The sequence below is a fragment of the Schistocerca piceifrons genome, chromosome 6 (genome assembly GCF_021461385.2).
Source record: "Schistocerca piceifrons isolate TAMUIC-IGC-003096 chromosome 6, iqSchPice1.1, whole genome shotgun sequence".
Taxonomy (NCBI): domain Eukaryota; kingdom Metazoa; phylum Arthropoda; class Insecta; order Orthoptera; family Acrididae; genus Schistocerca; species Schistocerca piceifrons.
Window position 1 is genome coordinate 577,907,104 of NC_060143.1, and position 18,954 is coordinate 577,926,057.

Genomic DNA, 18,954 nt, shown 5'->3' on the forward strand with positions numbered 1-18,954 from the left:
TCTATGCCATAGTCCGAGGTCGCTACACAAGGAAGAAGTTCTGTGGAAAACTGTCAACAGGAAAGGGGTCTGCAGTGGAGACAGCGTGCCGTACATGGGACAGTCGTCAGGAGGGTAACAGTGGGTTGGCCTCGATTTCCTTATTTCTTTGTTTGAAACGCATACATATATTAATCCCTCATGGTAAATGGCTATAACTTGGACTATATACATGAGAGAAACGTGTACAATTATGTCGTTAGTTTACAAGAGATGAGATTGATACATACGCATAGACGTCTCGGGGTAGGGCAGGAGGAAGGCGTCAGAGCAACCTATGAGCCCTGAAACGGCCAGCAGAGCCCCACGGCGGGGAACGCCCGGCGGAACTAGAACGCGGTGAGCTGTAAGCTGGTAGCCGTCCTCAGTCTCCACCTTGTGCATCTCGCACGTCAAGCCGTAATCCCTGCATCCGTCCATCTGCAACAGTCCACATCTGGTAAATAACACCAACTGCAAGATCCGCGCCGGCCGTTGTGGCCGAGCGGTTCTGGCGCTTCAGTCGAGAACCGCGCGACCGCTACGGTTGCAGGTTCGAACCCTACCTCGGGCATGGATGTGTGTGACGTCCGTAGGTTAGTTAGGTTTACGTAGTTTTCTAGGGGACTGATGACCTCAGATGTTAAGTCCCATAGTGCTCAGAGCCATTTTGCAAGATCCGCTGGCACCGCCCTTTAATTGCATAGCTGGACCACAGGTATACTGGCGCTGGTCCAGATTGGCAACACTGAGGAAGGCAGGCCACTGACATCCCCACCAAAGAACGACTGTCGTTTAGTAAATAATGCCGCAAATTCGCTTACACCCATTAATCCATACATATTATAAAAATGTGTGTGTATATGTATCAATAAATGTATGTATATATGTTTCACACCTCCTCTTAAATCACAGGGACGATTTCAACTAAACTTGGAACATACGTATATCCTTCACTGTTGTGTAACAATTGCTACTGGGGTAGGAACAACACACCTATCCTGCCTCAGGGGATATGAAATCATAAACAATGAGATACGTGAAAACCTGCCGCGTCATACTGGGTGATCAAAAAGTCAGTATAAATTTTAAAACTTGATAAACCACGGAATAATGTAGATAGAGAGGTAAAAATTGACACACATGCTTGGAATGACATGGAGTTTTATTAGAACAAAAAAAGTATTGCTAGACGCGTGAAAGACCTCTTCCGCGCGTCGTTTGGTGATGATCGTGTGCTCAGCCGCCACTTTCGCCATGCTTGGCCTCCCAGGTCCCCAGACCTCAGTACGTGCGATTATTGGCTTTGGGGTTCCCTGAAGTCGCAAGTGTATCGTGATCGACCGACATCTCTAGGGATGCTGAAAGACAACATCCAACACCAATGCCTCATCATAACTCCGGACATGCTTTACGGTGCTGTTCATAACATTATTCCTCGGCTACAGATATTGTTGAGGAATGTTGGTGAACATATTGAGCATTTCCTGTAAAGAACATCATCTTTCCTTTGTCTTACTTTGTTATGCTAATTATTGCTATTCTGATCAGATGAAGCGCCATCTGTCGGACATTTTTTGAACAATTACTATTGAAAACAGTCTTGATCACTATTTATTTAACAAGGTGACCGGTTTCGACCACTACTGTGGTCATCTTCAGACCATTGAGTAGGAACCTCTTTCTGTTGGAGAATCTCCAACAGAAAGAGGTTCCTACTCAATGGTCTGAAGATGACCACAGTAGTGATCGAAACCGGTCACCTTGTTAAATAAATCGTGATCAAGACTGTTTTCAATAGTAATTATTTATAAGACATTGATCACTGCTGTTCCCATAATGCATTCAAAAGTAATTTTTTGAACGTTTGTAATTTTTGTTTTGGTTCTAGTAAATCCCCATGTCATTCCAAGCATGTGTGTCAATTTGTACCTCTCTATCTACTTTATTCCGTGATTTATTCAGTTTTCAAATTTATACTGACTTTTTGATCACCCAGTATCTGACGTTTAAGCTTATTACTTCTGCGCTGCTAACTCTATTCCCAATAAATGTCGCAGACAGTATCCATATATACCGCCAAATGCATACACAAAATTATATAATTGGTGCCACAAATAGGTCAGGAGATGGGACATCTTAATGACTCAGATGCGTGAAAAATTGACGCATCGTGCATGGCGTTTAAGTTTATTACTTGTGTGCTACTAACTCTAATTGGTACATACATCGTAGACAGTATCCACTGACGCCGCTGAATGTTCCTACACACGTACATCATAGTGCGATACATAGGTCGAGAGATATCACGTCAGAAACGCTGATATGTGTGCACTGTTACATTTCTTTGTTGTTGGTGGTGGTGTTTACGGTGCACAGGATCTCAACGGCCACATTATCAGCGCCCGTAGAAATATTAAAAGCAGGCAAGTATGGTTAAAAGAGCTAAAATTGTTAGTACACTTACTCTCTCACTCGGTCACTCGCCCACTCGCATTCATCCACACACACACTTTCCATATCACACGCCTTAAAACAAAGGAGAAATAGTAAAACATACTACATCTGCGAAGAAGACAGAAGCAAACCGACAGAGGAGCTAAAGCAACGGCACAGGGATTTATGACTGTCTGACGACTTTCAAAAATCACACGTGAGCCAATCATCCTGTTAATACATTAAGAACATCTCCCTAAAATTTTTGGAAACTAATTGGGCAAATCACTAAACGTTGAAAGCCTCACCGCATTCGTTCAAACGTCACTTAAAATACAGGCCAGATCTGCCAGCAAATCTGACGCTCCACTCCGGTCTGAAAATAAAACACAGCCATCTGTGCGCCAGAACCCCCACACATTGCAGTATCGTCGCTCTGGAGCAATAAGTTATGCGCCAAAGGACTATGGTCGAGGCGAATACGCGTAAGGAGCATCTCACCTTCATGGCTGAAACGAGATACACAAGTAGATGCAGCTTCCAGCCGCAACAGCGAGGATTGCACAGTGAAATAAGTGAGCATCACGACATGCCTCCTTGGCTGCTACACCTGCCTTCACGTTCCAGACAATAGCAATGCGCCGTGGTACCAAGCGGAGAGACACATCCATCTCGACCCATTGTAGTTTTAGGAGGGTGGGCTGGGTATTCTAGACTACTTTATCTGCAGGATACGACAGTTGTAGAGAGTCAAGGGCATTTGAAGCACATCTCATCTGTTCCAGTGCCATCAAGATCGTATATAATTCCACATCGAAGACGGTGAAGTTTTGAGGCAGATGGACCTTGAGGACTCAATCAAGGAAAACGACAGAGCAACCAATGGCTTCCCTCCGTTTAGACACATTCGTAAAGACAGCTGTATAGTTGTGCTGCTCAGTTAAAATGTCATATAATAACATATTAAAAACATATGCAGGAGTGCAATCTCTACTATACTGCACCAAATCTAAAGTTGCTCTGGGTCTCTACAGTAACTGTTGTGGATGGCAGTTCAAACCCTTGGTGTTGTACATGCTCCACACCAAGTGATCCCAGTACACACTACACATGGATCCCAAATAGTATTGTTGCCCATGGACGATTGGAGAGAAGGCCTTCCATAAGACGACGAACAGCACTGTTGTATGGGGGTGAAGCTGCAGATGTGAGGACGTTCCATGAGGAGCTGCCGCTGTGTGGTGGCTGGCGGTTCCCCAGCACCAGCATAGAAGCATAGAGACTGGCTATGGGATTGATCCTGTAAGTAACTGAGCCCAGCCTAACCCCCCATGGTGGATAACAACAATAATCATCAAGTAAGAAGGCCACACAGGCCTGTACATTGTGCATCCATAGTCTGGCAGCAAACGTGCAAAAGCGCTATAAAACGGGAGCAGAGGCGCCCAGTCTGTTCACCAAGACCTCGGGCTAAGGCACTTAATGATATTCACTGCCTTCCGAGTTCTGTTTTTCACGTCTCTCAACTGTGGTAACCACGGCTGTTTGGAGTCAAAGATGAGCCCCAGAAAGTTCACCGAGTCTTTAAAACAGTGTCCCTTATATGTAAGACAGGCGAATTAATAATTCGACGCCGGCCGGTGTGGCCGAGCGGCTCTAGGCGCTTCAGTCTGGAACCGCGCGACCGCTACGATCGCAGGTTCGAATCCTGCCTCGGGCATGGATGTGTGTGATGTCCTTAGGTTAGTTAGGTTTAAGTAGTTCTAAGTTCTAGGGGACTGATGACCTCAGATGTTAAGTCCCATACTGTTCAGAGACATTTTTTTAATAATTCGACGAGAACGATTAAAACAAACACAAGCACCCTTATTTGCGGGAAACTGAAAACCTATCTTTGCAACCCCACTCCACTAACCTCTGTACTGTAAGTTCCAACTGACAGCTCACTGTTGCAACAATGGAGAAGGAACAGAAAGCATTAAAATCACCCACAAATAAGGGGCACTGTTCAGGACTCCCTTCGGTAGACCTGATACTGTTCATGCCTGCGGTAAAGACGGTAACACGTAAAACACTGCCATGAGGATCACCAGTCTCCTGCTCAAAATAATCAAACAGCTCATCACCAACTAGAGATATAAAAAGCGCTTGGAGAGGAAGGAGCGTATGAAAATGGGGAGGTGGCTCCGAAAGCCTCATGACGGAGTTGCACGAGAGTGCTGTGTCTCCTAGTGGCGCTGTACGCCTTACTGATATCGAAGAATACACCGAGACAGTGGTGCTTACGTAGGAAAGCCTGTGGAACAGTCACCTCCAGCAGAGTCCGTGGTCCGAAATCCCTGGAATCCACATTGAGAGCGCCTAAAGAGTTGCCTGGTCTCTAAAAACCAGATCAGACGAAGGGCAACTGTTCGCACCAGGGTGTTTCCTATACAGTTCGTTACGGTGACACTCCGACAGCTACTTGGACGTGTGCGGTCCTTTCCTGGTTTGAGGAGAGGTTTCAGAATAGCCTCTCTCCACGAGCTGGGTAAGCTGTCATATCAAATTAAAATATTAGAGGAAGATTTCCTCTGAGGCTGTAAGCAAATGTCGAAGCATGCAGCACTAGATTCGGTCGTGATGCAGTGCAGTGTCATGAGTCTCAGACAGAGACGATTCCAGCTCCCACATGGAGCAACAGTGGTTATAAGCTTCAGAAGTTTTGCATCTGAAGTCCTACATCTTCCTGTCTTTGCAAAATGCTCTGCCATTCTCACTGATGTCTCTGGGTGTTGTTTGAATAGACCCCTGTTTCTGCACTGCTGTTATTAGTTACTGTGTTTACTGTAAATCCTCCTGGTGGTTTCCCATACTTTTGCAGAAAAAGCTCAACGGTCGATAGATTCCAGGAAAGCTAGCCGTGGCCTTTTCATGCTCTCCTTAATTATACGTCGAGCTTTGGCTCTCGCGACTGGAGGGGCTGTAAGGTTATCTGTTGTTAGGCAGTACTTATACTGTCAGAGAACCACACGCCTGTCCCAGATTGCTGATTGGCAGTCGCTGGTCCACCAAGGAACAGCTTGCCTTCTAAGATGACCTGAGGGCTTTGGGGCTGATAAGTCAGCGGTATGATGGATCAGTCGTGAGGTGTGGTCCACCCATTCCTGGACGCTGTCTCGGTGTAAAAACACAACAAAATCGCTGCACCACTTCCAGTTAGTCATGGCCGGCCGGAGTGGCCGTGCGGCTCTAGGCGCTACAGTCTGGAACCGAGCGACCGCTACGGTCGCAGGTTCGAATCCTGACTCGAGCATGGATGTGTGTAATGTCCTTAGGTTAGTTAGGTTTAATTAGTTCTAAGTTCTAGGCGACTTATGACCTCAGAAGTTAAGTCGCATAGTGCTCAGAGCCATTTCAACCATTTGAAGTTAGTCATGTTGGCCATCCGTGGCTTTTGTTCAAGTGTCCCTCCAACTAGTAGGTTAATACTGTGTGTGAAGTGGTCACTGATATGAAGGTCTTTAATAACTTCTGACTGAATAGAGTCTGCGAGGGCTAGAGAGAATAAAGAGAGGTCGATGGCTGAGAATGAGCCTTAAGTCTCCCAGTAGAAGAAATGGTTGGGCGACTTTTTCCATAAGATCTTTGAGAGCCTCAGGGTCTGTAGCATCTTGCGAAACTAAATAAAGTGAGCGAACACACGTGGATTTCGACTGCACCTGCTTTCAAGTCGGTAGGCAGGGGGAGAGCAGAGGAATGGTGCTCGCCGGCCGGGGTGGCCGAGCTGTTCTAGGCGCTACAGTCTGGAACCGAGCGACCGCTACGGTCGCAGATTCGAATCCTGCCTCGGACATGGATGTGTGTGATGTCCTTAAGTTAGTTAGGTTTAAGTAGTTCTAAGTTCTAGGGGACTGATGACCTCAGAAGTTAAGTCGCATAGTGCTCAGAGCCATTTTTGAATGGTGCTCGTTATTGACAAACACAGCGATCCGTCCCCTGCCCTTTCCCTAATCAGGTCAGCCTTGCAACAGAGCACATGGCCACATAGGACAGAAGCATCAGATTGCTTAAAATGCGTTCCGCGCAATCACAAGCACAGCGGCGTTCCTGTGCTAAGAGTTTCAGTTCCTCCACAGGTGTCCTGAACCCATTAACGTTCCTCTGTACGACGGGAGCCTTCTGTCAAGGGAGTAGAACTTTCATCCTGACCTTCTGCCAGGGTGGGGAGCCTGCAGTGGGTGGAGGCTCAGTCTTGCGGCCATATGGTTGCCCCAATCTCACATCAAGGTCCATAAGCTCTGAAGAAGAGTTGAGAGAGACGTCAGAGAGGATGACGTCGACATCGTTGGACTGTGTATTTCTCTTCCCAGCCATTGGTGATTTTTCACCTTCGACTTCGATATTTTTGCTTCAGAGCCACCACTGCAGAAGTGGTAGTGGCAGTGTTTGATGGTGGACCGGACTGACTCTTTGCAAGGACAGGGAGTCCCGCAGTGTCGGCAAAGATGGCGTTTCCTGACGTTCTGGAGGGAGGAGCAGGTTTCGAAATAACTGCAGCAGGACAAGTGCACTGACAAACACAGGTACTAGTACTGACAATAGCATCCGTCGTCCACATAGCGAAATCAGGTTTTTGCACCTGCTGTTTAAGAACCAAAGCAAAGGAGGAACGTCAAGGGTAGCATGATCTAATACATCTTTTTAGTCTCACCATAGGAGACCCACTTCATAGGCTGAAGGCTTGTATATTCTGTTCCTCAAGATATGCACTGCAGTCCCGACTCCACACAGGGTGACCCTCAGAGCAATTCACACACTTCAAAGGAGATGAACAAGTGACTCCTTCATGGGCAGCTATATCACATTTGCCACAAGTGGCTTCTTCAACGATGCCCAAGAGCAGTACGAGTAAAGCAGTGACATTTGAAACAGCGCATTGGGTTGGGGATATAAAGCCTCACGCTTAGGCAAAGCAAACCTGCCTTAATGTGGTCTGGAAGCTCCATGCTGGTGAAAGTCAGGAAGAGGAGTGAGATTTGGCAAGATTCCCATCCACCTTCTTCATGATGTTTTGCATGTAGATTATACCTTCTGGAGCTCACTCATCTTTCAGTTCCTCCTTGGGAATGCTCACTAGATCCTGGCATGTCACATCACCTTTGGTGTAGTTCAAGGTGGTGTGTAGCTCAGATTCGATAACATATTTCCCAAAGCATTGAACTTTCTGGAGGCTCGTAACTTTTTGGGAACTAGAAGTGTCTAGCAATAGTGTCCCATTAATAATCGTCTGACTGTTTTTAAAGTGCCAGCAATGGCCTATAAACCTCTTGGAATATAGAAAGGCGAAACTTTTTCGATGCTACCCTCTTTGCACTATTACAACCATATTCTGATTACCAGCGAAGGTTCTATTACTATAGACGAAACTTTTGAAAGGAGCTCCTGAGACAGTAGGAACAGCTACACGGTTGTCTTGTTTGATTGGGTGTTAGTACCTATTAGTGGTGCACCTTTCCACTGGGAGGAGGACAGAATTTCAAGAGTTCCATCTCGGTGCCACGAGCAGCTAGGGAAAGAAAAGTACACCAAGACGGATGCCGCACACCCAGGTAAACCTCATACGTGGGAGGTGAGCCAGGTTCCCCATATGTTGCTCCCTAACCACTGTTTCACGTCAGCAGCCACGCGTCTTATGGGCGCGGAGCACACCTTGAGACTGAAGAGTTTTTTATAGATTTTTTTACCATCCTCAAGATCCAGGCGGCCAAGCCACGATCTCCGTTCCCTGTGACACACAACGTCCCACCACCGCTGCACACGCTGGTCGCTGAAGCATGCCCAGGGCGTACTGCGACGGAGGGCTGGCGGCGCTCACCAGTCCCCAGCTCAATCAAATGATTGCTGGACCGGTGAGGGTAGTACGTTTATTCTTTACTACTGCAGTCTAGACAGCTTTCAACTGTGAACCACAAACCGCTGCAGGCGAAAACAATAGTCGTCTGCACAGCTATGAAGAGGTGTTGCTAAAGAGGCGTTTACGAAATCGCGCTTTCAGCGCACAAAGCAGCTGTCGGTTTACAATTGCTAATTGTGTATTTTTTTTTTTTTTTTTTGTAGGTCTGTTTCATAATTTCAGTGATGTTTTGAAGAATACATGGAAAAAACTTTTTCTATATTACACTACAAACACAGTTCATTTTTGTTTCCGTTTGTAACTGAAGAAAATTTGCATTATATACATACAGGGTGTTACAAAAAGGTACGGCCAAACTTTCAGGAAACATTCCTCACACACAAAGAAAGAAAATATGTTATGTGGACGTGTGTCCGGAAACGCTTACTTTCCATGTTAGAGCTCATTTTATTACTTTTCTTCAAATCACATTAATCATGGAATGGAAACACACAGCAACAGAACGTACCAGCGTGACTTCAAACACTTTTTTACAGGAAATGTTCAAAATGTCCTCCGTTAGCGAGGATACATGCATCCACCCTCCGTCTCATGGAATCCCTGATGCGCTGATGCAGCTCTGCAGAATGGCGTATTGTATCACAGCCGTCCACAATACGAGCACGAAGAGTCTCTACATTTGGTACCGGTGTTGTGTAGACAAGAGCTTTCAAATGCCCCCATAAATGCAAGTCAAGAGGGTTGAGGTCAGGAGAGCGTGGAGGCCATGGAATTGGTCCGTCTCTACCAATCCATCGGTCATCGCATCTGTTGTTGAGAAGCGTACTATCACTTCGACTGATATGTGCAGGAGCTCCATCGTGCATGAACCACATGTTGTGTCGTACTTGTAAAGGCACATGTTCTGGCAGCACAGGTAGAGTATCCCGTATGAAATCATGGCGGTGAATCGAGGAAGTACAGTACATACTGACGAAACTAAAATGAGCTCCAACATCGAAATTAAGCGTTTCCGGACACACGTCCACATAACATCTTTTCTTTATTTGTGTGTGAGGAACGTTTCCTGAAAGTTTGGCCGTACCTTTTTGTAACACCCTGTATATAGGGTGGTCCATTAATAGTGACCGGGCCAAATATCTTACGAAATAAGCATCAAACGAAAAAACTACAAAGAACGAAACTTGTCTAGCTTGAAGGGGGAAACCAGATGGCGCTATGGTTGGCCGGCTAGATGGTGCTGCCATACGTCAAACGGATATCAACTGTGTTTTTTAAAATAGGAACCCCCATTTTTATTACATATTCGTGTAGTACGTAAAGAAATATAAATGTTTTAGTTGGACCACTTTTTTCGCCTTGTGACAGATGGCGCTGTAAGAGTCACAAACGTATGAGTACGTGGTATCACGTAACATTCCGCCAGCGCGGATGGTATTTCCTTCGTGATACGTTACCCGGGTTTAAATGGACCGTTTACCAATTGCGGAAAGGGTCGATACCGTGTTGATATATGGCTATTGTGACCAAAATGCCCAACGGGCGTGTGCTATGTATGCTGCTCGGTATCCTGGACGACATCATCCCAGTGTCCGGACCAGCCGGCCGGTGTGGCCGTGCGGTTCTAGGCGCTTCAGTCCGGAACCACGTGACCGCTACGGTCGCAGGTTCGAATCCTGCCTCGGGCATGGATGTGTGTGATGTCCTTAGGTTAGTTAGGTTTAAGTAGTTCTAAGTTCTAGGGGACTGATGACCACAGATGTTAAGTCCCATAGTGCTCAGAGCCATTTGAACCATTTGTCCGGACCGTTCGCCAGATAGTTACGTTATTTAAGGAAACAGGAGGTGTTCAGCCACATGTGAAACGTCAACCACGACCTGCAACAAGTGATGATGCCCAAGTAGGTGTTTTAGCTGCTGTCACTGCTAATCCGCACATCAGTAACAGACAAATTGCGCGAGAATCGGGAATCTCAAAAACATCAGTGTTGAGAATGCAACATCAACATCGATTGCACCCGTACCATATTTCTATGCACCAGGAATGGCATGGCGATGACTTTGAACGTCGTATACAGTTCTGTCACTGGGCACAAGAGAAATTCCGGGACGATGACAGACTTTTTGCACGCGTTCTGTTTAGCGACGAAGCGTCATTATTCACCAACAGCAGTAACGTAAACGGAGCAACGGAAAATCCACGATGGCTGCAACAAGTGGAACATCAGTGACCTTGGCGGGTTAATATATGGTGCGGCACTATGGGAGGAAGGATAATTGGCCCCCATTTGGTCGATTGCAAACTAAATGGTGCAATGTATGCTGATTTCCTACGTAATGTTCTACCGATGTTACTACAAGATGTTTCACTGCATGACAGAATGGCGATGTACTTCCAACATGATGGATGTCCGGCACATAGCTTGCGTGTGGTTGAAGCGATATTGAATAGCATATTTCATGACAGGTGGATTGGTCGTCGAAGCACCATACAACGGCCCGCACGTTCACCGGATCTGACGTCCCCGGATCTCTTTCTGTGGGGAAAGTTGAAGGATATTTACTATCGTGATCCACCGACAACGCCTGACAACATGCGTCAGGGCATTGTCAGTGCATGTACGAACATTACGGAAGGCGAACTACTCGTTGTTGAGAGGGATGTCGCTACACGTATTGCCAAATGCATTGAGGTTGACGGACACCATTTTCAGCATTTATTGCATAAATGAGGTATATACAGGTAATCACGCTGTAACAGCATGCGTTCTCATAAATGATAAGTTCACTAAGGTACATGTATCACCTTGGAACAACAGAAATGAAATGTTCAAACATACTTACGTTCTGTATTTTCATTTAAATAACCTACCTGTTAACAATTGTTCTTCTAAAATTGTAAGCCATATGTTTTTGATTGTTCAAGCGCCATCTATCACAAAGCGAAAAAAGTGGTCCAACTAAAAGATTCATATTTCTTTACGTACTACACGAATATGTAATAATAAATGGGGATCCCCATTTAAAAAAAAAACGCTGTTGATATCCGTTTGACGTATGGCAGCACCATCTAGTGGGCCAACCATAGCGCCATCTGGTTTCTCCCTTCAAGCTAGACAAGTTTCGTCTTTGTAGTTTTTTCGTTTGACGCTTATTTTCTGAGCTATTTGGCCCGGTCACGATCAATGGACCACCCTGTACAGAGTGAACGTCAATAAAAGCGACTGAGTGCAGGGGTGCAGGGAAGGGTCCCTCAGCCGCGCGGTCTAGGGTGGTGCAGTCATGGACTGTGCGACTGGTCCCGGCGGAGGTTCGAGTCTTCCCTTGGGTATGGGCGTGTGTGTTTGTCCTTAGGATAATTTAGTTTAAGTAGTGTGTAAGCTTAGGGACTGATGACCTTAGTAGTTAACTCCCATAAGATTTCACACACATTTGAGCATTTTATTGAAGGGTGGCTCACTAGAAATGCGGGAATGAAGACCCTATGAACATGTGTCAAGAAGTGCATTGTTGCCACGGTAGAAGTTGCTGACGAATGACAGTTCCTCTAACCATGTACCCCGTGTTATTGTATGTTGCAGGCTGTGTGATGGACGCAGCTTACTGTAAGCTCCAGGATGGTCCGGTATTCATGTGGGGAACAAGCTGAGTTGGTGTTTCTATAGGTCCAAACAGACGGAAACGGCAGAGAGGCAGCACGGCCGCACCAAAAGAAGTAGGCTCTACCCTCAACGACACCAACCACATCACACAACACTTCAAGGCCTTTTTGGGCGTATGTGTGATCACGGGTCCTTTCAGACAGACGAACGTGCAGGGAGGTGGCGGAATGTGCGTACACCAGATCTGGAGGACTGGATATTGAGACGAACCTAGTACAAGCTCCAGGCAAGTGGCCCACCAACATGACGTGTGGCAAAGTACGATTATGTGTATCCTGCACGACAACCGCCACTATCTCTGGCACCAGAAACAGAGAAGGAACACACGGAACGTGGTCAGAGGGACGTCATTCGTCAGCACCATCTACCGTGGCAACGATGCGTCTCTGGATACATTTTCGCAGCATCTTTTTCTCCTCCGTTTCGAGTCAGGAGTCTGTCCCTGCAGTTTGTCGCTTTTACTCTGAAAGTCCTTTTAAGTCTTCCAAATTCTATGTTTCTCCTGCAGTTGTGTCAAGTTACGAACAATTCCGAGAGACTGGAGAGCCCTAGTAAATCATCAAAAAAGTGTCTATCCGTACTGTCACAGACCGTATCAGGCGACGAAATCTGGGTGATGATGAGACTTAGCACCTTTACATTGCGCCTATAGGAGTATATCGGTGGCGAGCTGCTACATATGGACGATGAGTTACGGCTAACTGCTGTCTCGTGACAGGTGGGTATTCGAAGCTAGCTGCAAGGGGGAACGGCTGCTGCCGGATGGTGTGGCTATCGTACAGACTATGACATTCTAAGCACGCAAAACAATGTCTTATGGAAACCAAATGTTTGCTTATGGAAATATTATGGCTTTTATTAATTATCACTGCTTTAACATGATTGAATATTAGTCTGAATGAAGATTGAATAAGAGGTAATATGATAAGTGAATAGTGTCATGTTTTTAACCAAGTATGTTAGCGTGGAAATTGTATATAGACAGCACGGGTGACTCGTATACTGAGGGGAAAGTTTTGCAACGTGCAATCCAACAGTTTGTGTTCTTTGGAAACAAGAAACAATTCAGGTAATTCATGTAGGTAAAGAGTATTGATATTTGTGGCTTTTTTTAAAATCCCTTCTTTTAGTAATTTACTCGTAAAAAGTAATAAGTTGCGAGTTTCCCAAAGTAAAAGACGCCGAAGAAAGTTGTTTTATATTGACATCGGTTGGGTTGTAATGTATCTTAGCCAACCAGAAGACAATACGGTCGCACGTATTTTGTGGGCTAGAACAATTGCTTTGTGGAGTCTATGTTCGTATGTGCGTATTAGGAGCTCTGAATAGAGGTAATAATCTTTCGGAATTATGAGTTACTTCAGTCCGGAACCGCGCGACCGCTACGGTCGCGGGTTCAAATCTTGCCTCGGGCATGGATGCGTGTGATGTCCTTAGGTTAGTTAGGTTTAACTAGTTCTCAGTTCTAGGGGACTGATCACCTCAGATGTTAAGTCCCACAGTGTTCAGAGCCATTTGAATTATGAGTTAAGACTTGACTGTGAAGTGCTGCAGAGTGAATACAAACGAGTGAGAAAGAACAGATTAGGCATACGCTGGACTGTAGAAGAACAATCAGCGAAACGTCAGTGGACATCTTTTCTGTAAGCGGTAACAAAACCGCCCCACCACACGTGATACATATTCCGCCAGGAAATAAAAAGCTGCAGTAGGTCGAAACCACGATCAAGAGTAATTCTGAAAGAGAACAGGTTCGCACAGTGATACAGTGCGCTAGAAAGGGAGAAAGGAGGTAGATGGAACTAGGACTGGAACATTATCAGAACATTATCACGGGCGACGGATGGCAAACATCAGCAAGATGACGGGGCGGCGGACACAGCATAGGACTGAACGATGCAGCGGCAGCCACCGGAGCTTGGCGACGCTACAAGGTATGTATCGGATGGCGCCCAAAAAAATGTTCAAATGTGTGTGAAATCTTATGGGACTTAACTGCTAAGGTCATCAGTCCCTGAGCTTACAAACTACTTAACCTAAATTATCCTAAGGACGAACACACACACCCATGCCCGAGGGAGGACTCGAACCTCCGCCGGGATCAAACGCAAAGTCCATGACTACAGCGCCATGTACCACTCGGCTAATCCCGCGCGGCGGATGGCGCCCCTCACACGGCTGTCACTGAAGGCGGAGATCGGACTCGCAGATGGAACAGTCTGCTGCTGCTGCCCATTTATTTACTTGGGTTAAAAGACTTGCCGTGTTGGAAGAAAGAGACAGTTCTGTAAATATGAGGGAAGAGGATGAGTTTCAGTTTGATGTGAGCTCCAGTCAAAAAATGGTTCTAATGGCTCTGAGCACTATGGGACTTAACATCGGAGGTCATCAGTCCCCTAGAACTTAGAACTACTTAAATCTAACTAACCTAAGGACAGCACACAACACCCAGCCATCACGAGGCAGAGAAAATCCCTGACCCCGCCGGGAATCGAACCCGGGAACCCGGGCGTGGGAACTAGGAAGGACTCCTGAACAAAGACAAGTAGGTGATTCATTAAATAATGATTTTCGGATTGATGACGTTCCTCCGTTATCTCCAGTTGTAGTGGATGGATCTGGAACAAATTGTTTCAACAGATGCAGCAATGGGAGATTTTAAATTTTGCTAGTAACCGATTGAATGATCTTAGTGATTCTAGTCTGTTTGATGTTAGTCAGTTTAATGTGAATGAACCAGAAACAGTGGAATCAGACGCCAAATTTGGCTTGTTGCCTGTGAAGCAAACAGAACACGGAATTTTATCAGGGGGCGATAAACGCGAAAGTTTGCAAGAAATGTTTCTGGCGTTAATGTTTTAACATTTAGTGAAGTAAGTGAAAGTATGGGGCAACAGACTAGTAATCGGTACAAGAAAACTAAACAACAGACTGCACAACCGCGCGCCAAGCCGCTGGGGTGCTGGAGGCTGCTCAGACTAGTAGATTTCTGAACACATCAGAATAAGCATTTTGGTTAAACTCATTTTGTTAATTCGACAGTAATTCCGCTTACCGTTTTCTGTGTACGTGAATCTCCATTCCCTGCCGTAGTTTCACTAACTGCCCTATGCAACACTGCCGCAGGTAAACAAGAACGTCGTACAGAGGAGACACGAGGCGCCGCCATTGAGACCCACTCTGGATGTATTATCGACTATCGATCTGTTTATTAATAATCACTGTTTCGTTAATTACTTTACACTTACGGTTACGGTAATTGTTTTGTCATGCTGGAAGATTTCGTTATATAGACGTAATTTCATTCTTAAACTTTTTATACCAGCTTTTACGCAATAGTATGTTTTACCTTACCCAGGCTTCATATTATTAGTATTTGTACTTTTTTTGTGGATTTTAAGTATGGATCTAATTCCATGTATAGTATGTCAGTACATCTTTTATTGTCAGACACTCATTTTGACATGTGAAGCAATTTTAATTAATGACTGCGCATACCGCATTTTGACAATTACATTTGTAATACTGGCTAGTCATTTAGTCTATTTATAGGGTCTGCTGGTCTAAGTTTTGTTTTTTGTATAAATACCAGACGCGTTCTGATCATCACCAGCACTTGCTACGTACGTACATGATTAGTTTGAAGTTTATGCTATTTATGGTATGTAGGGCTGGGATACATGGCTGTTAATGATTTACATACTTTTTATCTTTCTTATGGAGCTCCAGGCCTTTTATAGATTCAGTGCCAACAAAGTGGACTTACTTGGTTACACCCTGTTTTTGTTTGTAGCAGATCTGAAGATGGCAGTACCAGAAAACGGTGATAGCGAAGTGTAAAAGTTTGTGTGATGAAGACGGACCTGTAAAGTAAAGTGCCAAAATATGATCACGACTGATTTTCAGACTTTATGGCTTCAATTGATAAAAGGACAGGTTGACTAAGATCAAAAAGATGAATAGCGATTGCAATTCCACAGATGTGTGACAGGACAACCAGTAATTAATTTTTTAGTACATGTTGAGGAAGTGCAATGTTGAACTGAGTCTTTGAGCTGTTAATCAGAAATTGTTAGACGGTTTACGTGATGTGGAAACATTGATAATAATGCCAACAATGGGTCTTCAAATACCTGTAGCCACTCAAAAGATAAGGAAGCTCCTGAAATATGAGATATCTATTAACATAATTGATATCCAATTCTATCACAATTTTCTAATAATGAGGATAAAGGTGGCTAATTGCTGATGGCTGTATTGTTATGATGGAAAATGAGTAATGGCTTTTAAAACAATTCTCAGAGGAAAAACCATAATGTAAAGGGAGCCTGGACTGTCTTTTAGGTTAATGTGAAGTGTTATGGACACCACACAAATAAGGAGCCGTGGCAATGTAAGAAAAGTGATTGCAAATGTAATAGAAGACAACGGCAGTGCTGAGTGTAAGGTAGGGATAGATATTCTGTTATACCCATGCTCTATAAACTGACAGATGTATTGAATAAACGAAAGTGATTAAAATTGTTCAGATGTATACCAGGGTCTTTACACAGCACACCAATTGTGATTCCTAGGTGCACATATAAATTTTTAAAATTCTTATTTGCTGTGGACGACAGGGAATCAGGTCTGGCTCATACCGTGTGTCACACTTGGTATCTGTGGCACGGAAGGAGTGCTGTGTTGCAGAAAGCACCGCGTTGCTAACAATACGTTGCTACAACGAGCCGAGCCGTAAACAAGAATGGCAAATGGCGCAGTATGATGTCAGCTTTAATACACATATTAAAAAAATTTAAAAATGAATAATTGAATATGAATATGGTTGCGTTGTTAAAATGTTCTGTCCTTGTTGGTGTTCTTTTGGGCATCGGACTTCCTTACATTTTTGTTGAAACTGCAGTCAGCGGAGGACTATGAGGACACCGGCGCTTGTCGTAATCACAAAAATCCTCTTCTTGTAATTTTTCTACTCAATTCAAAAAATAAAAACTACTTGAGACCGTTTTTCCATATAATACTATTCGCGCACACATATGATACATAGAGCTCGCAATACTTCATATCTAAAATCGCACATCTTCATCCTCCTTCTACATACGAGACTCTGACTGAGTGTGTCCAAAACAAAACGAAACAAAAAAAAAAAAATTGTACAACCAATTGAATGAGAAAATGGTTTCGTTTGTCTGCGCCTTACCACGCATTCATAATTAACGTCTTTGCCAACTGTCTGATTACTCGGTGTTTCAATTTCTTAAATTTACGGCGTTCTGGGGGCCTTTCATTATGTACTTATACAACTGCCCCCACACTGTACGTTGTCATGTTTTTTTTAATTTTTTTTACTTACATTTGCTGTTAGGGGTCGATGTCCTATATTGTCGGCTTCTTTTTTATTCATTGGAATGGATATGTCAGATTTTCCTATCTATGTTAAAGTTCTACAAGAAATTAAAATATCATATACATAAATGTGAGTCCATTACATATTTAAATTTAGCGCGCTAACAGTAATGTCCAGTTTGCTTCATTCAAGCTGCCGGGTTTCGCGCTGGCGCACTGGCTGATATGGCGGCAAGAACGAGTTGTCAACGGTCAATATGCTATATGCTACCGTTGCACGTGCGTGCACTCGTTTTCTTACTGTTGATGTCACATAGAGTGTCACACTTTCACCTGAGTGCGTGGCGTTTGTCTTCATTTTGGGTGCAGTGAGTGTGTGCTTATTGTTCAAAATCCGACGCTGTGGCAGAAGATCTCCATTTTTACGGCCCCGTCGTCACTACTGCCCGTCGTACTCGCATTTTCAGCGGAGAGAACCCCGACCAACAGCATCCGTCGATGAGGTGAGTACCTGCTCGAACAACTATAGTTCACTTCTCCAGGTATCAAGCGTTGTGAGCGACGATATTCATAAATTATTTCGTTGCACACGCAAGTTCTTGTCACCACACTTGACCGTGCACTGAAAAGCACATACAGCCTCCAAACATTGCATAAATTGCTTGCCTTTGACTTTCATTTCCTCATTTACAGTTTGCTTTCCAATGAAAGGTCATACAAGTATTGAGTTACAACAATATACATAACATAATAGCTTATACCTATGGCTGACATTCCATTACGAACATAAATTTCTTAAGTGTTAAAACGTCATAAAAATTTTCATTAACTGGGTTCTTTTACTACAGGTTGTTTGTTAGCTTCAATTTATCTTCGTTCACATCACATATTTAAATTAATTACATAATACATTTTTATGACACAATGTTAGATATTAGCTGCCATAGCAGTGTTTCAGTTGTACTACTGTGTTTGCTGTCAGCTGTACTTCACAAGTAAATGATTGTGTTGTGACCAAGTGGTGTTTGTAACGTGTTGTCAAGATTCATATTTAAATCGTTCTCATTCATGAGCGGTAAGTCGCTCTGGGAGATGCGTGACATTGTCTCGTCAGTTGTAAACATTGTGTCGTCAAGGTTATTCTGTTGTGGAGCGTCGCAATCATTTGTCACACCTGCGACACTCATCTCTGATCTACTTAAACCTTCTGCAGTGAGCATGCATGGCGCCTGAAGTTCAATTGTTCGATCTTGCAATTCTCCGCCATCTAGGCTCATTGCTTTTACTCTACCACTATCAACAATTGGCATATATTTTTCGCCCATGTTATATGAATTTGAAAAAAATGGAAATTTCACAAAAAGGTTAAAAATTCCATACGCTAATTATTACACTTGATAAATGCAATTTACTTAATGTCAAAGCCTGTTTTACTTCTATTACGATGCTCAAACTATTGTGTCACAAATCTTTATGCTTTACTGACAATGTGTATCATACTGAAAAAAATTCTGTAAATTTTTCGCCAAGAAAATCCACGGAAGGAAATAATGAGGAAAAGGTCTCTATCTACATCAAAAGAGGCGTTACCAAGCG

At 44.2% G+C, this 18,954-nt stretch overlaps 1 protein-coding gene across 1 annotated transcript in view; it reads right to left on the bottom strand.

Moving 5' to 3' along the window:
• The window catches only part of LOC124802680 (lipase 3-like), a 268,556-nt gene that overhangs the window by 152,643 nt on the left and 96,959 nt on the right, over positions 1-18,954 (bottom strand). The window contains exon 3 of the mRNA XM_047263609.1: positions 270-459. Coding sequence (XP_047119565.1) covers positions 270-459 — 190 coding nt within the window. The remainder of the gene's footprint in view (positions 1-269; positions 460-18,954) is intronic.